This window comes from Dipodomys merriami, unplaced genomic scaffold, assembly GCF_024711535.1.
Source record: "Dipodomys merriami isolate MVZ:Mamm:240054 unplaced genomic scaffold, mDipMer1.0.p SCAF_42, whole genome shotgun sequence".
NCBI lineage: Eukaryota > Metazoa > Chordata > Mammalia > Rodentia > Heteromyidae > Dipodomys > Dipodomys merriami.
The window spans coordinates 11,066,024-11,091,487 of NW_027205826.1; the positions used below are offsets into that span (position 1 = coordinate 11,066,024).

The window sequence follows — 25,464 nt, forward strand, 5'->3', positions numbered from 1 at the left end:
TGTGCCTCAGAGGACCAGAGCTGAGACTCACCACCCCTCCCTTCTTTACAGATGCTAGTGGTATAGCTTTTGCCTGTGACCACTGGATCCAGAATGGTGTGGAAGCCAGGAGATGAGTTCCAGTCCTACCTTGGACCCAAAACCATACTCTTGGAATTTACTGTGGTCTGGATGAATGCCCAAGACATTCCAAGTTCATAATCCTATCTCCTAACACACACTGAGCTAAATTGGGAGGTGGAGCCTTAGGGAGGTGAACAGGTCATAAGGGCAGAGCCCTCATAAATGGGATCAGTACCCTTCTCAAGGAGGCTCCAGAAAGACTCTCACCCCTTTCACCAGGTCAGGACAGAGGGCTGCTGACCATGAGAAAAGGGCCCTGGAATCCTCCAATGCCTTGATCTTGGATTTCCCTAACTCTAGAACCATGAGAAATTAATGTTGTCCATACACAGAATAGGACCTATAGAACTCTGTCATAGCAGCCTGACCTAAGACAGGGCCTTCCCTTTCTCTTGGGGCCTGAGAGTCTTGGCATTTGCACAGAAAGCCTTATGAAGTCCCTTTTGGCACTCAAAAGACTAAATTCTTAATCAAGACTATATGGTTATGGCTATGGCTTTCTCCCTGGCTTCAGCCAGAGGCTTCTCAAATACGTGCTCACTGATTTTACTGGCCAACTGAGCTGTCTTTGCTTCCATAGGCCCTGCCACCTGCTCTGTCCCTCACACCTGGCTCACTAGCAGAAGGCTACCTAGGTGAGACAGAATGTCCTAGCAGCTTGCACTCACTGTTGTCTGAGACGCAGGAGCTAAGGGGATGCTGAGCTTAGGTCCTGATGGAGAGACAGAAAGAGAAGAAATGATAGTCCTCAGATGCGTGCACACTGGCCCCTTCCTGGGTATTTATTTCATGGCTGGGCAGCTTGATTCTCCTTCAAATTAATCACCTGCTATCAAATCGGATCTTTCAGTGCTAGGTTTTTCTAATACCATTTATATCAACAATATTGATGAACGGATTATATGCAAACAGCCAAATCACTACTGCCTAGGGGCTTTCCTGATGAAAAATGGCCCTGTTACTTGTAACTTCAGAGCTGGGGGGGAGGGGTCTTAAATATTTTATTGTTAATCTGACAGTGGAACAGCCACTTCTTGTACTCAGGACCCCTACACGATCCCGCCATAGACACTTTCTTCCTGGCATACCCTAAAAATGTTTGACAAGGACGAAGAAAAACATGGCCACATTCACCCTAACTTTGGGCCTCATCCCATGCTTCCTGGACGGGTCAACATGATCATTTCCTGAGGAAGATGAGAGTTTGGCACCTGCAAGAGTAGGGGAGACCATCTCTACACCCCTATTGCTGAGCAGCCTCTTGGCCAGGCAGATGAAATTATAAATTTATAATACAACATTACTTCAATTTTCCTCTTCATTTACTGCTGTGCAGCCCAGCTCTGCTCCAGCGGCTCACAGCCGTGGCCACACGGGGGAAACTGGCGGGCTGCATATCAATAGCACATTATAGCAGGCCCATGTGGCTGCTCCATCAAACCACATTACGGTAGGGTGACCCAGCCACCACTTCCATTAGCAGCTGGGCCCCTCCCTCACTGGCCACTGCACGATTCATTTGCTCCAGTACCTTGGATGCCTGATCAATCCCACAGTAATTATCTCTTGTCACTAAAGTTAAAAAAAAAAAAAAAAAAGCAAGTCTTCTGCCTGGATGATCACCTTTCATGCAGGCTAGCTTTCCATTGTGACAGAAATCAACAATGGAACTTGGATGTAAGCTTCTTTGGGGGACCCATTTCTGGTATGCTAGTAGGGCCCTAGATCTTTGTTCCAAACCTTGGATGGGTCCCTGACTCATCTTCTCTTGTGATAAGTGCTTCAGCTACGCAAGTGTCATGGAAAACTGCTCTCACACAGGCCCTTGACTTCAAAGCAACCAGAGACAAGGGCTGTTTCTTCAGGGAACAGCCAGAGTGCGACACATCTATGTGACATGCAGAACACTGCCCAGGGCACCATGAGAGCTCAGTGAGTGCAAAGCAGAGCAAACACTAGGGTCAGGAGCCCCTCCTAGACAAGGAAGTGAAGGCCGAAGTCTATAAAGACATTTAGCAGGCTGGGAAGGTGGCTCAGTGGCAGAGCGCTTGCCTTGCATGCATGAGGCCCTGGGTTCGATTCCTCAGCACCACATAAGCAGAAAAAAAAAAGCCGGAAGGGGCGCTGTGGCTCAAGTGGTAGAGTGTTAGCCTTGAGCTGAAGAACTGAGGGACAGTGCCCAGGCCCAGAGTTCAGGCCCCACAACTGGACCCCTCCCCCCAAAAAAGACGACATTTAGCTCCCCAAATCACCTGGTGTTACAGAGAGAAGTTCCCCTAGACCTCAACTGCCTAATTTAGACTTGAGTTCCGGTAGAACTTATGATATTAGATAATACCAACAGATTATAGCTTCTGGCCCTTCTCAACAATTACTGATTAACTGACTGATTGGGGCCAGTCCTGGAACTTGAACTCAGAGCCTGGGCATTGTCCCTGAGCTTCTCCCCACTCCCACCTTCAAGGCTAGGGATTTACCACTTGAACCACAGCTCCACTTCTGGCTGTTTTTTTTTTTTATTTTAAATAGTTAATTGAAGGTAAGAGTCTCATGAACTTTCCAAGCTGGGCTGGCTTCAACCTGATCCTCAGTGAGCCTCCTGAATAGCTATGATTTCAGGCGTGAGCCACTGGTGCCTGGCATGATTTATTTTTTCTTTCAATTCAGAGGACCTTACTTTAGAGTGAGAACCATGGTCGAGACTGTACTGCAGTTTCTTGGTGTAAGTGTAAATAAAAATGCTTTTGGATAAAATGGTTAGTTGGTCAACTGTATCGCTCCATTCCTCAGCCTGCCAGAGTAAATCCTTTACTGCAAGGCCTCAGCAATGTACTCTCTCTCTACCAAAGTTAAATAAATAGTATGTGCCCAATGAGGCCACGAGCGTTAAAGGCAGGGGGATTATGTGGCCGAGGGGAAAGAAGGCCAAGAGGAATCAGATATATCAACAGTCATGTGTTTGCTTTAAGTCTATTTTCATTAAGAAAAACTAGGGCAATTCTTTTGCATCTGGCTAGCTAACTGTGGGCACTCTTGCTGCGGGAAGCAGAACAGCGTGTCAGAGGCTGTACAAACACCTTCTCCAAGGGGTGCATTTACTTTTGGTTCTGTCTGGCTGAGAGGCAGGTGACAACGTCTAGGGATCACTCTCTTCTTCTGCTACCTGACATGTTCAAAAGAGATTTTTGTTGTAAGGATGATCATATCCTTCTATCAAAGGCTGTGAGAGCTAAAACCTGAGCAGGTGTAGGTTTTCCCAAAGGTCACCGGTAGCCATATTAAGGGAGATCAAGAAGGAATAACTGCAATTTTATATATGCTCATCAGACTCTTCCATGAGCCCTTCCAAAGCATGGGAAAACTCTGAAAAGGTATTAAATTCATTCCACGGTGGTCGAGTCATTCATAGACCAGCACGCAGGCTCCCAAATGGACATTATTTTCCTGTGATCAGAGCATTCGTTCTCTGTTGCACATTCTGTATTTTAGATGGGCGCCTGCCAGGCCTTTAGTACATACTCAATAAATATTTGGCAGTACAGATGGCAGGGTCCTCACCTAAAAGAACCTAAGCCTCAAGTGCTGAGCTGCACCATTAGGTGACATGAGGGCAGCCCTAGGGAGTCTGCAGTGAGTGTGTCGGAGAGGCTACTGGGAGCTGGTGGCCTGACGGGGAGGCGACAGGCCCAGTAGACCGTGAGACAGTGAGCTTGCTTCCTAGATGCTCTGTGTGACATCCCTTCCCCCCAGACTGCAGCTAAGCAGGTTCCTAGCCAAGATCTCTTGGGAGACCTTACTCAGCAGACATCAGATGGCCTTAGCACAGCGGCTGGGAAATTCAGGAGACCTGGGCTGCAGAAGACTGGAGCCACCATATAGGTCCTTGTCTTAAGTAAGGCACTGCAATGACTCATCAGACTCTCGAGGCTGGGGCTGAGAGGACACCACCATTGCCACGACACATATCACAGCTGTGGGTCTTGCTAGGCAGAAGCTGACTTCCAAGGGGTAAGGGTGTCAGCCACCGGCTCTTGTAGTCATGTGCCCAAAGCCCTCCAGTACCTGACTTGTAACAGCTCCCAGACAACTGCACCTTAGGGATGTGAAGAAATGTTCTTCTCCCTTACATTTTAACATTTCTGTAAATGAGACCCATCTCCCAGGCGGTGTGGCAGGACAGCACCGGGCAGTTCACTCATCATTTTCTCCCCTTTCTGAATGGTATATGAAGATTTACCTCGCTAGCCAGGACATCTAAAATTCAAGAAATACAGCATTTGACAGTTAAGATTCAGTTTCTCTTCCATACAGTGAGGTGATTGTCCCTCTCGTGGGTGGTGGTAAATGAAGACCAGAGAGGCCAAGCCACTTCTTCCAAGTTGCACAGCTGTCAGGGATAAGGAGTCCAGACCTCTTGCTTCCAAAGTCCTGAGCTTGTCCCCATGAGCTACACGGCTCCTCAGAGCTCTGTTTAGACTAGGGCTGATACTATCAATTCCATAGCAACAGCTCTCTGCTTGGTCCAGACTGTTAACCAGGCGTGGGCTGGGGCAGGACTGGGGGTTCAACAGAGTTAAAGCAGAGTTAAGCAGCAGAGTGGAGGTAGAAGGGCTAGGGAGAGTATAGAGCAGGAACAAAGGAGCTCTAGGATACAGTGCTATTTTTAACTAACACTACTTTACCATGGCTCAGGAAAGACTACTTGAAACATGCAGGGAAGAATCAGGGCAGGTGACTAAGCATCTGGCATTCATCACAGTCATTTCTGAGCAAGTGGGAGACTCAGATGCCATCTGCAGAAGCCCAGGGACTGTGTCTTGTCTGCCATCACCTCTGTAGGTGCTCTCAGGATGAGGCCACGAGGGCTGCCCACTTACTGAAGGCCCAGCTAACCCTTGAGGTCCCCAGCCACTACTTCTGTCCTTAGTCTGAGGTTCCACTTCAGGATCCTCATGTCCCAAAAGGCTACTCCACGGAGTGAAAGGCCCTGGGCTTACTCATCCATTCCAGCCTAGCCCAAATATCACCACCAGCTTCCTAGACTCCCCTCCCACCCTTCCTTGCATGCTCTCACAGCAACCCTGGGCTGTGAGGATGAGCCAGGCCTCCTGGAGATGAGCTGTGGTGTGTGTATCTCTTTCCTTATACCATGAGCTCCCCGAGGGCAGGTATACATAGTAGAAGCCAAAGGATATTGCTATGAATACCCTCTGCCCCTCTCCCTGCTATGGGTCCCATGAGGCAAGTCCTGGAAGCCCTTGTATTTGGGGAACCCAGGCCTGGTTGTCTGTGGAGAGGTGGCTTGGTGTCTGGAATGATGAATATGGGAAGTGTTTTTGTTCTTGACTGAAACTTCTGCTTTTCCCCACTGTACAACCAGTGCATTCTTCCCAGGTTAGGGGGGCTGTCGAGGTGGGCTCAGGAAGGTGAGTGCTTCCTGTATATCTGGATTCCAGACAGGCCCTCATTGATGCCCAGAGCCTCTCTACTCAATTTTAATTCACAACTGCAAAAGCCAACAAGTGGCTAAACTCTCCCCTGTTTGTTTGTTTTTTTTTTGTCAGTTGTGGGGCGCTGTCCCTGAGTTCTTTTTGCTCAAGGCTAGCATCTTACCACTTGAAGCCAGTGTCACTTCCAGTTTTTGGTAATTAATTGGAGATGAGAGTCTCACAGACTTTCTGGAACCTTGATCTTCAGATCTCAGCCTTCTGAGTAGCTAGGATTACAAGTGTGAGCCATCAGCACCTGGCTGGCTCAAGTCTTCTAAGTTTGATTTCAACATTTAAAACCATCAATTTGAAATTATCAAAGTTCTTTTTGAGATATAATATCAAATCAAATAAAAATGAACATTTTTAAAGCAAGACCTAAGCAACTGTCTCCCAATAATCAGGAAATCATTCTCACTGATTTCAAATACCATCTTAATAATTATACTTTTATGTAGGAGTACTTGGGGTTCTTTAACATCTTCTATCAATAAGTATATATTCCTGCATATAATTCTAACACTTAAGATTATGACCTGATATGTTAATAAGCCAAAAGTGTTTTAAGTTAAAGCTGGGTGCTGATGGCTCACATCTGTAATTCTTGCTACTTGGGAGTTCGAGATAGGAGGACCCCAAAGTGAGGCAAGCCTGGGTATACAGAAGGCCCCCTTTTGAACCAATAGCTGGCCATGTTGGTAGGTGCCTATCATTCTAAGTTAATGAGAGCACAGGCATTCAGATCTCTGAATAGAAAAGCCTGTGAGACCCATCTCAGTGTTAAGAAACTGGGTGTAGTGGTACATATTCATCCTAGCTATGGGGGGAAGGAGACGATATGAAGTCAACAGTCTACATGTGTGCTTGGGCACACATCTCAAAAATAACCAAAGAAATGATTGGAAGCACGGTTCAGTGGCTAGAGCACCTGCCTAACAAGCACAAGGGCTTTGAGTTCAAACCCTAGTACTCTTTATATATATAAACACATCTAAGCTGGGTGCCAGTGGCTCACACCTATAATCCTACCTACTCAGGAAGCTGAGATCTGAGGATTATGGTTCAAAGCCAGCCCAGGCAGGGAAGTCCGTGAGACTCTTATCTGCAATTAGCCATTTGAAAACTGGAAGTGGCACTATGGCTCAAGTGGTAGAGAGCTCACCCTGAGCTGAAAAGCTCAGGGACAGTGCTCAGGCCCAGAGTTCAAGCCCCACGACTGATTAAAACAACAACAAAACCATATCTAGCCCACGGAACACCACAGCTTCACAATACAGTGTGCAGTGGAGTCATTCTCCTAAGAGGGGCTAAGTGGGTGCTATGGCTCACCACTACCATCTAGCACCTTTAGAGACCACGTATAGCCAGCACTCAGTGAATCTACACTGCATTCTCACCAGTGTAAAAGTAGAAAATTTGTTAAGTTGACCTATTGTAAGGTGGGGACAGCCTTGTATAACATACTGTTTTCATGATTGCAGCTTTGAGCTATGTTCTGGTATTTGGCCAAACCAGTGTTTTCTCTCTCTCTTTTTTTTTTTGGACCAGTCCTAGGGCCTGAACTCTGGGCCTGGGTGCTGTACTCAGCTCTTCAACTCAAGGCTAGTGCTCACCACTTGAGCCACAGTGCCAGTTCTGGCTTTTTCTGCTTAGTGGTGCTGAGGAATCAAACACAGGACCTCATGCATGCGAGGCAAGCACTCTACCACTGAGCCACCTTCCCAGCCCCTTCTTTCTCTTTTTTTTTTTTTTTTTTTGGGTCCGGTCGTGGGGCCTGAACTCTGGGCCTGGGCGCTGTCCCTCAGCTCTTCAGCTCAAGGCTAGCGCTCTACCACTTGAGCCACAGCGCCACTTCCGGCTTTTTTTTCTTTTTGCTTATGTGGTGCTGAGGAATCGAACCCAGGGCCTTGAGCATGCAAAGCAAGCGCTCTACAACTGAGCCACCTTCCCAGCCCCACCCCTTCTTTTTCTTTTTAAGAATATATTTTCTTATTTATTCCCACGAGTTTCTTCTTCTAGGTAAGTTTTAGAATCATATGGAAAGTTTTCAAAGAACTCTTATAAGACTTTTTTTTTCTTGGAAACTGTTAAACCTGAAAAAATAAATTTGTGGGGAATTAATATCTTGGCTATTTTTAACTATTCTCAAATGGCATCACTCTCCATTTTTAAGGGAACTCAAAACAGCTTTACCTGCCCTATTATTTTTCACAGACAAGTAGAATTCTTTGTAAGACCAAGGAAAGTTTTATAAATTTAAAACTAAGCCAGAAATGATTTAAACAGCAGCAAATCTGAAAATATATAAAGAGCTTATCAAACAATATAGAAGAGGGACTCTTAGCCAAACTAAATGAAAACCCATTAAAACTAGACAGCTCATGTGCCTGAATGGAATTTTACCATTAACTACCATTTATCCCATTTAATTAGTATTTTCCTGACACACAATAACTTCCACTAAAATACTGCTCTCTCGCCTTGAAATTTCTAATTATTGTGGCGACCCACACCATTCCGCATCTTCTCTGCTTTCCCCATCTTTCATACCATTTAGGCGGTGAGATTTTCAATTATCTGTGCAGGATGGACAGAGATACCTTTAAGGAAAGGGGCATATAATATGCAACTCAATTTCTCTAAAAGCCAGGAGAGATCATTTTTAGTCAGAACAAACACACTTTGTCTTTCATCATTTTTTTTTTTGCAAATAAAGAATAAAACAGGCTATTTAAAACATCCATTTAAATGCAAATTTTGATATCCCAAGAGAAAAATGTTAATCATTTAAATAGACAGGATTCCCTCCCACCCATGCCGCCACCTCTACTCCTCTCCCAAGTTTTAGAAGATTGTAGCGTGAGTTCACACAGAAACCAGTCAGGAGTCTTTAGTTCTTAGAAACCCTACTGGGCTAAGAGGGCTTAGGCACAAGGAACAACTTGTGCACAGGAAACAACAGAGGGTAGAAACACGTCAGGCACAGACAAAAATGATATGCATGTATATGTCTATCTGGTCATCTTCATTTAAAGACAAGGAAGCCGAGGCTCCTGCTATTCCCATAAGTGGCAGGTGACTCTGATGGGCACATAGACCTCCATATAGCCCTCCCTGTCCACCAGAACCCCTGACCCCTGTCCAGACTCACCGAGCATCCCCATACCAAGCATGAATGCATCCATGGTGTAAGGCAGCCCCCGGGCCCGGCCTCTGGTCCCAGGTGGAAACATGACTTCTTTCGGCTGAGCTTTCTTACATTCTACCTGTTAAACAGAAAGGCCAACAAATGAGATGCAAATGAATTCCACGTAAATGTCAAATGCAGAACTGATCTGGTTATGAGCTAAGTTATTTTTAGACTTGCTCCTTACTCACTGTAAAAATAGCCATCCTGAGTAAATGGCCTGCAAAATAAATATTTAAGAAACACACCACTCGTGCAAATCCTGCTTTGGAAAAACCTACAAGGATGAAATTAGGTTCTGGAAGGGCAGCAAGGACGGCAGTTAAAGATACACATACAGGCTAGAGCTCAGATGGAAGCTTGTATAGAAAGCTTGATAGATTTTTTTTTTTTTAAAGAAGGCAGCCATGGCTTACAGATGCGCCTGAAGAATAGTAAGAGCAGCAGTAACCGTCATCCCTCCTGATTGTGTGGCCCTTTATACACATCCCTCTGATGTTCCTTCAGGCCAGGGGCTCTTCACATCAGGTCATCTGATTCTATCTCTTATAAAACAGGCCACTCAGCCTCAGCTCAATCTCACGGATGAGAAAAGTCAGGAGGCTTGGGTAACATGCTGAAAGCTACCCCTTGCAGGCGCAAGCTTCCAAGCTAGATCTTTACAATTTCCAGGTTAGTGATTCCACCATTTCCATTCAGTCTATACGATCACCATTCTCAGGGAACTTGAGATTAAACCCTGATTCTGTTCCTCTATCTGGTGTTCACTTGCAACTATTATCTTCAAGCAGTTTCTAACTTTTTTAGTTTACATTCTGCCTTCAAAATGTCTTAATCCTACTTTACATCTTCATCCAGGAATCATTTAGTTAACAACCCTAACAATACAAAACACAAACCCTAGGAAATGAATGCACGCCATGGCCTGCTAAAGGGCCTCTGCTATTTGCCTAGGGCACCCAGTCCTGCTCAGCACGTCGTTCTTCTAGACAAATCTACTGGCACTGTGAGCTGGTAGTCAATCCCATTGCTGATGAAGATGGGCTGTTGCAGGGTAAGGCAGGGCTGCTTGCAGCAGCCCACAGTAATGCAGTCTGATACTGATATAGGAAGAAGAATCGATTGTCTTACTGAAAAAGCAGTCTGGGGCCATGTGGCATAGGAGCCAAAGCTACACTGAGCTCCACAGCAGCGGAGGGCATCACTGTAACTTGATCTGAGTGCCCAAGATCAAAAGAACAAGTCACATTGTATGCAGTATAAATGGTTTAAAAAAGAACCTACCAAGCTAAGCACTGGGTGGTACATGCCTGTAATCCTACCTATTCAGGAGGCTGAGATCTGAGGATCACACAGTTTGAAGTCAGCCTGTGCAGGAAAGTATGCTATCTTCTTATCTCCAATTAACCACCAAAAACCTGAAAGTGGAGCTGTGACTTAAATGGTTGAGCATTAGCCTTTGCCTTGAGCACAAAAAGCTCAGGGACAAAGCCCATACCCAGGACTAGGCCTAGCACTGGCGTGCACACACACATGTGCGCATGCACACATAGATACACACACACATCCCTAAATTACTCATTTTAGAGAAACTCTCATCCCAAATACTTCAATTAAAGAGGTAATGTCCCCCTTAATCAATGATATTGCTGATGTTTGTTTGATCTTTTTTTTTTTTTTTTTTTTGCCAGTCATGGGACTTGAACTCTGGGCATGAGTGCTGTACCTGGGCTCCTTTTGTATAGGCTAGCATTCTACTAGTTGAGCCACTGTGTTATTTTGGGCCTTTTCTGTGAATAATTGAAGATAAGAGTCTCACAGACTTTCCTGCCTTGCCTGGCTTCAAACAATGATTCTTTCAGATCTCAGCCTCCTGAGTAGTTAGGATTACAGGCATGAACGTCAGAGGCTAGCACTTTTGTTCTTTTAACACTGATCATTTTTGCTCTGTAAAGACTGATAACCCCAAATGTTTTATAAACAGTGAATAAAGTGGCTCATTATTCAAGACTAAAATATAAACTAAACTAAAATATGAAACATAAAACAGGCCACTCAGCCTCAGCTCAGTCTCATGGATGAGAAAAGTCATCGTCAGGAGGCTTGGGTTACATGCTGGAAGCCACACCTTGCAGGCGCAAACTTCGAAGCTGGATCTTTACAAGTTCCAGGTTAGTGATGCTACCACTTCCATTCAACCTATACCATCACCACTCTCAGGGAATTTGAGATTAAACACGGAGTCTGTTTTTATAGTTTAAAAGAGCTGAGTATCAGGAAAGAGAAATAGGTAAAAGACATGAACAGGCAGTTCACAAGTGGCTCATAAAGAGGAACACATCCCCAAAGTAAGATACATTTTTGTCTGTCAGATTGGCAGTGATGAACACACTGCTTGATGTAATAGTTCCTGTGGGGATGAGGAGAGGTGGGAAATGTCATGTAGTATTCTGATGGGCAACCTGACAATATACCATAACCTAGAAGAAAGTCCACTCCTTGACCCAATAATTCTATTTGTAATGATTTATACTGCAAGGACATATGGATGAGGGTATGTGCCAGCGTGTGTGTGTGTGTGTGTGTGTGTGTGTGTGTGTGTGTGTGTGTGTGTGTGTGTGTGTGTGTGTGTGTGTGTGTGTGTGTGTGTGTGTGTGTGTGTGTGTGTGTGTGTGTGTGTGTGTATCTTCATATATCATATACATCCCTTATATATCTTCAAAGTCGAAAGGGCATGAATTGGTTAAGCTGAGTCTGGCCTGTCTACACTGAGTGAATGCTACATACCACAGGAAAGCAAGTACCTGAGGACAGCAGACATTGGAACTGGGAACCTCCACAGTCCCAGACAAACCAGGATGTCTGATCACCCTACACGTAAGAAGGCCAAAATGAATGAAGTGACTTTGGGGAAAACAAACAAGTGTGTGTGTATAATAACCAGACTGACCAAAGTTCTCAGAGTAGCTTTAAAACTTTTCTCCATTGTTAAGGAAGTGGAGGTGTGGCTCAAATGGTAGGGCACTAGACTTGGTCAAAAAAAACCCAAACAGCAGCAGCAGCAATGACAGCAAAAAACAAGCAAGGACAACCCCCAGGACAGATGGACAATTTCCCTATTTCCCTTGTGCATTCTGCTGTAGCTTACTTTCCAAGTTTTATTTTCCATGTTTTCTTAAGACAATGCAGTAAGTCTGTCACCAATAGGGTTATTAGGGAATGATTGTGGCAAGTAGGGAAAAAAATTAAAGAAAGTAAGTTGATGTTGAGTCTTCTAGGTTTTTCTCCTATGTCGGGGGGTAGCAACTGACCCCCAGGGGACTGGCTCCCAGGCCCCCAGAGGACTCATAAAAGCAGACTGAGAAATCTCATTTGCATGAATTTGCCCCAGCCCAGGAAAGTGGGTGGGCCCTGCACAGGCAGACAGATAATTACCTAGCACGACACCGGGATAGGGAATAATGCTGCTAACCAGCTCGCTTCCTAATAGCCCTATCGGTGACAATCTATTGCATTGTCTTATGAAAACCTGCTGCCTGTTCCTAGGCAACCTGATCAACGAAAATTTCAGGTTTATACAATTTTCATTTAGGGAACATAAAGGTTAACTGACTGTAATAGGAGTATTTTAAACAAACCCACCTACTCTTCCTGTCGCGGAACGGGGCTGGCAGCTCTGTTTAATTCTGCTGTCTTTGCTGGTGGCATTTTGGGCAGTACCTACCACTGGAATTCTGTCAACCCCCTGCCGTGTCAACCGTGAGTGCTCCCAGAGGCCAGGGGCCTTGGCTTCCGCACTTTCAGGACTCCAGCCAGCCCTGGGCATTTGAGTGACAAGGAGAGGCAGCAGACACAGCAGGGTACCTGGCCCGGCTTGGCCTGTGCTGAAGACTTCTTGAAAGATTTCTCAGACCAGAAGGCCTACCCACAGAGCCTCCCGCCTCGATTCAGTCAGGTTAATTCAGTGGCGGAGGAACTCTGTGTGCCTGGCAAGAGCTAGGCTCTGGGGGACACAAGTCTCTGCCTCTGAGAGCTCACAATATATTCAAAACCAGCTCTGACTGTCTCATTCTCCAAAGATAAATGCAAGTATTCACACACTGAGTCGCCCCTGGCCACCCCTGGGCTTGTCATCTCTTGGCCTTAAGAGTTAGTTAATTATTGAGGCCATCCTACACAACTATGCTCTTCCGCAAGCCAGAGAGCTTGGCCATGGAAAGCTGAGGTACGTACAGCTGGAACTCAGATAGGAAAAACCAGTCTACTTCCTTGGCCCTCATCATGACTTAGGTCATCTGGCCACACATCATACTCCAGACATCAACTGCTGTACAGAAACTACCCTCACACAGAGTGTGGCTTCAGACAACCGTCAATCATTTCTTCTCCATGGTTCAGGGAGTTAGTTCACAGCAATCAGCTGGGATCCTACTTGTAGCCTCTAATAGAGGTGTGGCTGGGGCTGAAGCCAGAGGAAGTCTTGCCTAGGCTAGAGGTCTAAGACTGCACTTGGGATGTCATTCATGGCTTCTCCAGAGCATTGTCTTCTCAACAGCATGGAGGCTTTGTCACAAGCACAGGCATTCTACATCATTGAGGCAGAAGTGGTAAGGCTTTTACTTACCTAGCCTTGGGTCTCATCATGCTATCCTACCATACTCCATTGGTTCTACTGGGCCAGCCTAGAACTCGTGTGAGAGAGGAAGACTCAGAGATGTGAATGTGGGAGGATGAGATGGTAGGAGACAGCTACCACAATGGCTATTTGCAGACACCTGCTGTCAGGCATTCTTCTCGTCCTGGAGTTTGGCTGGTTGGCTCCTTGGGGTAGTGGGCACTGAGGGCTGATGTCTCTATGAGGCAGAGGGCAGGACATGGGAGCCACCTTCCCACTGCTGCCCCAGAGAGGTGTGTGTTGCTCTCCCTCCATGCTTCAGGAACAAAATGATGTTTCATAGTGTCTCATAGCGTCCCCTAAAGTCCCCAATTATAAGAAAAGCTCCCACCACCCACATGCAGAGGACAAGCAGCCACCCCAAGGGAAACTTTGTAGGCTAATTCTGGAGCGAAGACAATCTTCACCTATAACTCTGAGTCTCTGCCATCAATCGTCTATCACAAAGGCCGGCACTGTCACTGTCTCAAACAGTCACTGAAGTCAGAAAGCAAGGAATGGAGTTGGATTTGTATCCAAATAGGAGACCGACTGCTCACCCCACAGTTGGCAAAACCTCCAGGCTGGCTACCAGGGATGTGAAGTAGATATTTCATTCTCTAAATATATAGCTGTCCTCAGCATTCTGGCCTTGGAAGGGAGGGTGTGGCTTCCTTACATTCCCCAGTTAAGGACCTGCCAGAATCCCCTTTACTCAGGGACAACTGAGAGCACTACATGTTCCTGCAGGTGGCACACAGACTACCCCATGTAAACATGGGGCATGCTGCTTGTTGCGGGTGGAGGAACCTTCCAACCAAAGCAACTCAACAAGGTTTGTGGTTTCAAACTGTCTATTTGGAAATAACTTCAAGCTCACAGAAAAGTTGCGAAGACTGTCTAAACGCAGATTAGATCGTCCACTGCTAGCATTTTGTTACTTAGCATTTGTCTTACTGAGCATTTGTGCACATTCCAAATCTGTATCTACACATATTTTTGTTTTTGATGGAACTGGAGTTTGAATTCCAAGCCTTGTACTTGGCTTTACCATTTGAATCACACCTCCAGTTCTGCTTTTTCTCCTGTGTGTATGCTAGTATTAGGACTTGAACTCAGGGCCTCATTCCCTTGCTAGGCTTTCTTGCTCACAGGGCTGGTGCTTTGCCAATTCAGCCCCAAATTTTAATGGTTATTTTTTCCCCATTTGAAAGTAAGTTGTATGCATTATGGTTTACATTTCCTAAACATGAGAACATTTCTATTATGTGACTACAGACATCCAGGTCACAACATTTAACCTGAATATGACACTTTAATCTGCCTTCCATATTCCTATTTTGTCAATGGACCAATGATGTCCTTTATAACCTATGTGTCTGTACTCTAGGCATGTACCTTCGTGCCTTTCTATATTCACGTTCTAGAAAGTGAGACCTGGACTTTCAAATACCTAGCTTGTGATGCAGATCAGTGTATGTGCTACAGTGCTTGGATTCAAATCTAGGTCTGTCTACAGCCACAGCACATGTGCCGGGGCCTGGGAGGGAATGCTTGGCACTGGCTTTTGAGGAAGATACTAGAACTTTTACGGGGACAAAGTCCCTTGCAGCCAGCCCAAGCTCAAGGCAGAGTGTTTTTGGGGAAGAGACAGGCAGTCTGAAAAGGCAGCCAAGCTCTGGGGAGTGAAAAGGCTTCTGTTTCCTCTGCTTGCTATACAAACAGCACCAGTCCGCACACACTGCTGTGCTGTGCCAGAGAGAAACCCAAGTCCTGTACCTGTGGCCTTGCTGCACCACCCGGGGACAAGGGGGCTCTGTGTGGCCTGAAGAGGCCGGTGTGTGCAGCTTCATTACTCACTCCTCACTTCTCTGGGGAGACAGGCCTGTCTCAAAGGATAAAAGGCCCCCATGTACAGACACTGCCCTTGACTGTCTGACTGTCTGGCTGGTAGGAAGAGGAGGGAACAGGGAGGAGGCTGTCTTGTGACTTCCATGTAGGTACCTGTCCTTGCATGGTGCCTCCTAATAGACCAATGGGCCTGTGCCCCGGGAGCAGCTTGGCCTCCTCCTCAGGGCAAGCCACAGCTCCTCCCCAGCCAGCGGAGCTGGTGACTACCTGCTCTGGCATCAGGCCCTGTCCAGGCAGCCAATGAAGGGAAGGAGAGTTGACATGACTCAGGATCTTTCCCAGAATCTGGCAGCCACACAGATTTTTCCATAGGGCAGGAGAGTATGAGCGCCCGCTCCGTGCTCCTTCCCCAACAGCCTTAGCCATCCAGTACAAACACCTTCCTTCCCCCAGAGCCAATATGGTACCTTGTCTTGTACTGCAGAGGGTGGGACCTACCTTGGCATCTGGATAGGGGTGGCTGGGGGGCATTACTGCGCAAACTGTAATGGAAATAGCCAGCCCAGGAGGTGAAAGCAGCCAGCAGTCTGCCTTTAGGGGACACATGCTGGTCATACATACATTGGTCCCACTGGCGTAAAGCGTGGAGAGTGAGTGGTATTCACAGTGTGGAGCTGGCAGGACTTCTCTGGGCGAGGAGGAGCACTACCCACATGCCAGGCAGTCACACATTCCTGTGTGTGCTCACATGCATATGTACATATGTACACATTTTCATAGATTACGTAACATGTACATACTGGATTTCAAGTGCAGTGTGTGGCGCACAGGAGTCCTCAAACTACGTCCACTGATCTCACTGATCTCGCTGCATCAAGCCTCATCTCCTCTGGGAGACAATCAACTTCCCTGCTGACAAGGAACCTGACTTTCCCCCCGGCTTTTGCTTTGCCAGTCCTGGGGCTTGAACTCAGGGCCTGGACACTGTCCCTAAACTTCTCTTTGCTCAAGGCTAGCATTCTACCACTTGAGCCACAGCGCTACTTCCAGCCTTTTCTGTGTATGTGGTACTGAGGAATCACACCCAGGGCTTCACGCATGCTAGGCAAGCACTCTATCACTTAGCTACATTCCCAGCCCAGAGAACACTGACATTCTGACTACTGACCGGCTCATTCTCAGAGCATAGCCAGCCCCCCACATTTAAAAGCCTCTTTCTTTCCCTGGGTACTCCTCTGCTAGCCCCTCTTTGCTCCCTCCCCAGGCCCTCAGCCCCAATCAGGTGCTATTTCTTCCGAAGTCATTCCTGACTCTAGCTTCCAGAATTAATTTCCTCACCACTTACAGAATTAATTTCATCCACTGTTTCCTCTTAGTGTTTTATTAAAATCAGTGATGGCAACGTGAAGTAGGTCATAAACCAATAATATTAAGTACCTACTATTTACCATGCAGAGGTGGGTGGGGCCACAGAGAGGAATACAGGGGGTATGGCTCTTCCCTCACAGATGCCCACAGTCCTGACAAAGGGTAGGGAAAGCTGATCTTCAATGCTGCCTGAGAACACAGACCCCCAAATCCACAGCTCTCACTCTGTCCTAGTCCTGGGGCAGACCGGGGCTTTGAGGGTCACACTGTAGTCTTACACCACTTGGCTGGCTCTTTGGATTGAGAGTGGCTAACTTCTCTGGGCTTAGAGCAACAATAGCCCATAGGGTTGTCCAAGCCTCACCTGACTCTGCTCCACATGGTGGAGCTTTAGAGGTGGTATCATTAAAAAAATTTTATTGTTATTATAAAGGTGATGTACAGAGGGGTTATAGTTACATAAGTCAGGTGAAGAGTACATTTCTTTGGGGGCAATGACACCCCTCTTAGGTGCTATCTTTCTCTGAAGGTGATGGTACCAGTGACTGTGTTCACTTAAATCCCAGAAACTGGGAATCAAGAGAGAAGAGAGAGAGAGAGAGAGAGAGAGAGAGAGAGAGAGAGAGAGAGAGAGAGAGAGAGAGAGAGAGAGAGAGAGAGAGAGAGAGCAGCAGCCCCGCCCTCCACAGCCCAGCCCTGTCCCTTCCTCACCCCCAAGTCCCTGCACTCATCAGCAAGGTATGCTAAGGGAGCACGCGGCACGAGCTGCACTATCGGAGGAAAAAGCTGACAGTGGGGGCAGCAGCTGTTCTTTTTCTTTCCAGGCACCTGCAAGGGCATTTCAAAGTGAAAGGAACCTCAGCCTCCAGCAGGTGCTCAAATCCTACCACAAGACACAGTGAGTGTCCACCCCAGCCCACATTGGCTTTACTGGACCCTGCAATGGGCCGCACTTGGGCAGGGTGGCTGGAGCACTTCCTCGAACCTCCAGGAAGCAGAGGTCACAGGAAGAAAAGGGACTAGAAGTCCCAGGTAGAAGAGAAGGGCCTCAAGTAGGTGATCCCTTTCCAAGACCCCACAGCCTCTGAATGGGCAAGGTCATGACAGAGGCAGAGAACTCCCTGACCTCTCTGGCTTTCCCTCCACTGGCTTGGCTGGAGGACAAATGAAGGGCAAGCCTGCCAGAACTCATGCAACCAGGAGACTTCCTCTTGGCAGACCAAATTATTTCTGCCTAAGAAGCAACACATTTACCAACACTCGCCTGTTAGTCCCCCTCCTACCCACTCCCCCAACACACCAATCATTGTGCTGTCATTAATGGAGCCTGTACACAATAGCATGTGCACACATGCGTGTGTGATGCGTGGGGAGCGGGATCGCTCCCTCTCCCACGTAAACATGGGATTCATTTATTAAATGCCTCTCTGGCATTTCCTTTTTTTGCCTTCATCCTGCTTGTTTAATATTGCATTTGACATTCTCATTTTATAAATGGCAACAGAAGCAGAATGGATGGCTAAAATTAGCTTACGAGTGAGAATGATGCTACAAATAGGATCGTGAGCACAGAAGCCCAGTTAATTCCACCCACATTACCCACCCTCCCCCTGCTTTTGGGCTGGTTCCCCACTGAGCTTTCAGTCTTTGGGGATGAGGAAGAACAGCTGGAGGGAGGGGCAGCAAGCTCAATCACCAGGCCCAACCCAGCCTGGAGGAGCCCAGCCCTGCAATCCAGAGCCCAAGAGGTCAATTCCGGCCTCTCATATCTTCTGCTCCTCACTCCTCAGAGGCTATTTTGAAGCTCTACCCCCAGAAGCTGAAACAGGGGCAGATCTGAGATCACAGCAGGTTTTGCTCTTATAGAAGTAGATGAGTTAGTTGAAGGTCTGGTCAGCTTTCCTGGGATACTCCTGATCTGCTCCCGGGGATGTGTGCTTCCTCCTGTCTGGAACCACCTCTCGCCATAAGCACTCAATGCCCACACTTCATACTACACTCCCTGATTAGGGACCTGGGACTCAGTACTGCCTGGTCCTGCACTCTGCATGGAACTCACATGCTGGCAAGGACCAGATTTTCTTAAGAATGCATACTTAGTCAAGCAAAATGATTCTAAGAGCTGGGTGCAGGGGTATGCACCGGTCATCTCAGCTATCGGGGAAGGGGATATATAAATGAGGAGGATTACAGTCTAGGCTGATAGAGCAAAACCGGATCTTAAAAGTAACTAGAACAAAATGGCTGCTCAAAAAATAACTAGAACAAAAAAAATTGCTTAAGCAACAGAGTACCTGTTTAGTTCAAACCCCAGATATCCCTCTGATCAAGCACATGATGGTCTGTCTGACTCTGTCCAGGTTTTTATAGGAGGGGGAGCTAAGCATAGAAGGTGAGAAAGGAAGTATGAGGGACTACACCAAGGACAATTTGAGGCATTCTCTGCCAGGAAGGCTTCTGGGCTTGACACTGCCTCCCCGACCTTTGTTTCAGTCTTCCCCTGCTCAGTGTTTGGGATCCCTGCTAAGAATGGGGCACTGATGCTTTTTATAGGCTGCTAGTCTGTTCAGGGTCTGAGGCACTGTCTTCTCTGCCTCAGCCTCATAAAAATGCTATCAGTAGTAAACCTGGCAGATCGTGGGGCTAAAATCCTTTTCTTTAGGCTCAAGGAAACTAGCAGCACCCAAACTGTGCCTGCTCTCAGCAAGTTTGGGGTGGGGGTGGGGGGAAGTGGGGGAGACCATGGAAAACTGGCTTTCAGGCCAAATCCAGCTGGCTGTGTGTTTTTGTAAATGAGGTTTTATTTGAACACAGCCACGCCCACTCATTTACATATTGTCTGTGACTGTGTTTGGCTACAATGGTAGCATAGAATAACTCTGACAGCGACCATATGGTCCTCCAAGCCTCAAATATTTACTATCTAGCCCTTTACAGAAAAGCTTGGCCCCTGGCTTAACTCAAACAGAGGTCACTTGCTGTCACTGGTCACTTACTGTCATTGGGGAGGTTTTTCCGAAGGGTTAATTCCTGCCAACTTCCCAGATTATATACTTGACCACAGAGCAGACAGGAGAAACCAAGGCCAGAAACTGAACCTCTGCTTCAGATAAACTGCAAAAGGCCTCTATCTATCATTCTGTGTCCCCATTTTGAAGAGGAGAAGCAGATGCAGACAGGTGTGGGATTCATTAATGGTCAGATAATGGGTATAACAGATAACGGGTCAGCTGTGGGTATAACTGGACTTCAAAACCCTTGGTGCCTCTAAATGACTCTGTAGGAGCCAGACAATAGTGATCACTCCTGTAATCCCAGCTACTAAGGAGGTTGAGATCTGAGGATCACGGTTTGACACCAGCATGGGCAAGAAAATCTGTGAGACTCATTTCCAATTAACTAGCAAATAGCCAGAGTGGAGCTATGGCTCAAGTGGTAGTGTGCTAGCCTTGAGCTCCAGCTCCAGCACCAATACAATATAAATAAATAGATAAATACAAATGGCCAGTAGGTCATTTTCTTGTCACTCAGGAGGATCCAGGCCATCACTGGCGTCTTGTGTCTCACACTCTTCTATGACCCTCAGAGGCAAGGGCATGCTGGTTCAAAGCTGTGGCACAGGGGTACCTGGTCTCCATCTGACCATACAGGGCGTAGGGAGTGGTGCTGAGGGCCCTGGCTTGGCCTAGGGATCCAGCTGCCTGGCCCATCAGGCAGGGCTTGCCCCCACTCCACACTCTTCCCTGTCCCAGATACCTGCCTTCGGCTGCTGGATAGACGATTTATGAGCCAAGTTCCCACGTTATCCATCATTAGCAGTGATCCCTGCCTGGTGCTTCTCAGACTTTAATGTGCCCACAAATCACTGGGGATCTGTCAGCACACAGCTCTGACTGGAGGGCCCTGAGACTCTGCATTCTCACTTGGCTCTCAGAGGCTCTCCCGCCAACACTGACCAGCAGCGTCCGTGCTTCCTTCCAACATGTGAACCGCACTGTACCCCAATTTGCTTAGTCATCTAAGTCTGATAACCTTAAAGGAATAAGTAAAAGACTATATAAAAGAATCCTTTAGTAGTGCTTATATGAAGCAAATAAAGAACTCTTCCTTATGGTTGCTCATCAAGTCCATTCAGATTTTTCATGTATTATGCTTGACTGAGCTGGCAGCAAGATAAATACACACATAGTTCTCCTAGCATAGGGTTTAGGGAGTAGAGCAGCACAGAGTCACATCCCAGCTCTGCCACTAATGACTGGCCCACCATGGAGCTCCAGGGCCTGTGGGAAATGGATTGGGACTCGCACAGAAGGCTGCGAGGAAGGAAACTTTGCATCACTTTGCAAAGTGTTAGTATAGCACCTGTAACCCCCAGTTCCTGGGTTTGACATCTAGGAAAAGGTTCTACCCAGCACGTCTCACACTGTACCCCAAATTCTCATCCAGTGAGGGTAGCTTTTCTTCCCTGGCATTATTTCAATGGTAGAGGCTAAACCAGGCCTCTGAGGAAACCCAGAGCTGGCTCTTTGTCAGTTTCTACCTCCCTGCAGCTGCCTGGCTCCTCAGGAGGCTGCGTGGAGGCCGGGCTCTGGCGACTAATCAGCAAGTGTCCCTGCTGTTCAGGGGCTGCTTCAATCAGGGGGACATGGTGGGGGGCATTATTAGCTGAACTTGCATGGGGCCTTGCAGAGTGGCCAGAGGGTCACGAGGCAGTTCCATGCCTGCTTTTGTGTGTTTGTGGATAAAGAGTCAAGTCTGCATTTCACCCTGGCTGGGGCACTTAGCTCTTAAGGGTTGTACCCTGAGCTTGATTGGCAGACAGTTCTCTCCTCCCCCTCACCCTGCTCACTGTACACCTGCTTCTCTTGGATCTGGTCTGTGACTGACTAAAACTCCTAACTGCAAATTTGGCCCTTCTCCCTAGCCAGGAATGCGGCCAGGTGAGCCTGTCTCCTCTGCCTTTCCCCTAGGAAGTCTAGGAACCAGATATCCTACATTAGGCCTCAGGCAGCAGTATTCCAATGTGGCCATAGAGGGGCTATGGCTATAGGCCAGCCAAACATTCTTTCTTTTTCTTTGTTGGTCTTGGGGCTTGAATTCTGGGCTTGAGCACTATCCCTGAGCTTCTTTTTGCTCAAACTTAGCACTTAACCACTGAACCACAGTGCCACTTCTGGCACTGAGTAGTTTATTGGAGATAACTGTCTCATATATATATATATATATATATATATATATATATATATATATGTTTTTGCCCCAGTTAGCTCTGAACCTTGATTCTGAGATCTCAGCCTCATGAGTAGCTAGAATTATAGGCGTGAGCCACCAGTGCCTGGATTAGACATTCTTTAAAGTCCCTTTTGGTCTGCAGAAGAAGTATAGACTTGAGGGTTCAACTGAGAACTATCTCTGTGACTCTGGTGGTAAGACCTGTCTGTGAATATGAGAAAATGTTAGCCACATCCATGATGCTGGGCACTGCTATCTGCTGGCTCCTGTCAAAGCCCACAGAAGTTGTGAGGGTTGGAGGACACTGGCCTTTCCAGTTGCACTAACAGCTGCCTGGACTCCTGTCTGGTGATCTCAGAGTTGTTGGTCTTTCTAGTTCTCTCATTTGAATTCTGCCCATAGCATAGCTGAATTGCACTTTCTATTCAGGCTGCAGGCTCTGCTACCAAAAGTTTCACCCTTCTTCAGAGTGGAGGGAGCTGGCTGGAAAAAGAGGTTTCAAAGACAATGGTGATGCAATAGTTGGCAAGAGCTAATGGTTATGAGCACATCCTGGGGCAGGCACTGTGCTTAGTCCTTTACTAAATGTCCAACAGCCCTGGGAGGTGGTTCAGCCCTGTTTAATTGGACCTCCAGTGACCTACCCCAGGTCCCCACCGAGGATGCTCTGAACTGTAGCCTTCAAAACTGGTGTGTCTAGGCTAGGAACCTAGACTGCTACCTTGCCAAAGCTTAGCATCCTAACCCCTCTGCCCCCATCTTTTTCTCTTCTTTTCTTCCATTTTTTGCTTATCTCTTGAAGAACTAGGACCAGCCCTGGGTACAAAGGCAAATTGAAAGTCACACCAGAGTCACCAGAGACACCTACATGGTCATACTCAGCCTTCACCCAGGTGGAAGAGACGATCCCAATCAATGTTAAATGACTTGGGAAATGGCTGCCAACCTCTCTGCCTTCTAACAGAAGAGGAAACTGGAACTCGACCTCCATTCCTAAGTCACTTCCCCAAGTGACTTTCCAACCTAAATTCAGACAGTTGTCTGTCCAGATGAATGTCCAGTAAGCTCAAGGCCTATCTATGTTCCTTTGTTATCTAGGTAGTACTTCGGCAAACTCCTGGCCTCAGTTTCCCCTCTGGATAAATCCTGCCCCTCCCATGTCTCATGCTTGTTTCTAAGCCATCAATAATGAAGACTGAACACCTGCATCTGAAGCAGAATAGAGAGTGGGGTCTTGCTTGCATCAGAACTCTCCCCATGATCCATTAAGTCCTAGCTTGCATTTCCCACTGCCTCTTCCAATCCCCACAAGGGCCCTGTGGCCTCTCTGGAGCCTGTCAATAGCATGCTCTGCCTAGGATAAACAAAGCATCTGGGTACTATGCTCATGTGTAAGTTCTCCATCTCTCTACTTTTAAAAATAGCAAGGAGAGAGAGAGAGAGAGAACACCAACTAGAAGGCAATGGCATTTGGAGGACAGACAAAGCATACAAAGGACCTGCGTCATTCCCACACATTTATCTGCCTTATACTATTTTAATGTCTGCACGGATGCCTCCGACATACAGTATGCAAAAAAGAGTATTTTCATTTCAGATGCATATGATGGCTAGGAACAATATGAACAATATTATTTTAGTGCCCTGGGAAAAAATTAGCAAGTCAAATATTGAATCAGGCCTGTAGCACCACATGCTAAGCAGATTGCTTTGATCTTATCCACACTAAAAGCTCTATTATTGAATTTAAAGTTGGTGAACACATATCAGACCAATATACAATGCACATCTGAATGCATGTTTCAGAAGCAAGGAATGTTTTGACAAAAGGGAGAAAATATCAAAGTCACAGCTGCGACTGAAACACAAATTTGCCTGTTCTCTCAGCGCTGGAGGCTTTGCTGGCCAACCAAAATGTTTGTGCTCCAGAGGACCTGTGGATGGCTCCAAAACCACCTGCCAAGCTCTCTCTCTCTCTCTCTTTTTCCTGAAATTGACAAAGAAGGGGTTTCTCACCCCCTATTCTACTTGACAGTGCTGAGGCACATGCCATATGTGGCATGGCGCCCTCTAGTGGCCACTTTCCAGGGAGGCTAACTTGGCTCCCCAGAATTCAATAAACATCCAATCTGCTTTCCTCTTGAGGTTGCTCTGGCGGGAAGCCAAACTTTAAAGGGTATAAGGAACCATCTGATCATGAGGGCAGAAAATACCACACTGATTGTATGGAGGTCTGTGTGTGCGTGTGTGTGTGTTTTGCTCATTACCCAAAAAAGAATTAGCTTGGTAAACTTCTTACCTAGAATATATTCCTCCAAGGCAAAAATATCTGAAACCAGGGGTCAAAAAACTATGACCCCTCAAGCCACATTCAGACACTCTGGTCTGCTCTGTTACATCTAAGAATTAAAAATGTTTTTTTTTTCTTTTCTAAAATATTTTTAAACAGTTGTAAAATACTTATTTTGTGGGCTAGCCATGTAGCACAATGGTAGTGTGCTTGCCTAACCCTACCCTACTCCAGCACCAAGGAAGTTTCAATTTTAGTGTCCACAAACACAGCTTCACTGAAACACTGCCCCATTAATTCATGTACCTATGGCCCCAACACCACAAGAGTCACAAAGCAGAAGCTACTTACCATTTGGCCTTTTAAAAAGAAATATGTTGGCACCTGTTCTAAGCAACTTCTCTCACAGCTGAACCCTGAGTCTAGTCTTCATGCCCACCCTTGCCCATGGCACCCAAGATGCTGGGGCTACACTGATCTGCTAGACAGGTGTGTGCACACAGGGGAAGGGTTGCCCCTCCCAAGACTTACCATCTTATTATTGATTTCATGGAAATGGATCTCACAGACTTTCTCCACAACATCTTCATTCTCAAAAGTGACAAAGCCAAACCCTAAAGGAAAGAGGGAAGAGAGAAAACAGGAGAGAGGAGGGGTGAGTTTGGTTCTCACAGGCCAGCTCTGTCTTTTTGTGAAGAGGCTTCTGATCTTGGGGATAGGCAGGGGAGGCAGGTCCCTGGGATGGATGGCCTGGAGGTCCAGGGAATGTATTCTAATTTGTACATAGCACCCTTCACAGTGAGAAACTGTTAGCGATTTCACTCATAAGCAGTGAGCACTGTGTGGCTACATTTGCCCCCAAGCAAACAAGAAATTTACTTGTCTGCTGTTTACAAGGGTCAGACCCTTGTAGCTCTGCTGGAGGAGGCAGAAGGGTGAGCTAATGACAGCCAGGGGAATCACTGCTGAGCCATGCTGGCCCGTTCTCTGAGCTGGAAGGGCCAATGCTCGGGTTGGCCTCCAGACGGAGGCAGTTATTTGTCCTTTTCTTCCTGAATTACTTCCTCTAATACCTCATCAGGACATCCTGAGGCCTGGAAGAAACTATTAAAAGTTGTAGGCCTCTGTTCTGCGCGGGCATCCTTTCTCTATTGCTGCTTCAAAAGCGCTGTGGATTTGAGGCAGTTTAAGACTGTGTGATACCCGCTGTCAGCCCGTCAGCTATGCACTGTATTTACTCGGCTGGAGACTGGCTTTGCTAGACAAGCTG

General features: G+C 46.9%; 1 protein-coding gene across 8 annotated transcripts in view; it reads right to left on the reverse strand.

The window, feature by feature from the left end:
* Window positions 1-25,464, reverse strand: part of Msi2 (musashi RNA binding protein 2) — a 373,812-nt gene that overhangs the window by 42,582 nt on the left and 305,766 nt on the right. For all 8 annotated transcript variants that reach the window (XM_069993232.1, XM_069993231.1, XM_069993230.1 and 5 more), the window contains 2 exons: window positions 24,726-24,808; window positions 8,764-8,878 (listed from right to left, as the gene is read on the reverse strand). In XM_069993232.1, coding sequence (XP_069849333.1) covers window positions 8,764-8,878; window positions 24,726-24,808 — 198 coding nt within the window. The remainder of the gene's footprint in view (window positions 1-8,763; window positions 8,879-24,725; window positions 24,809-25,464) is intronic.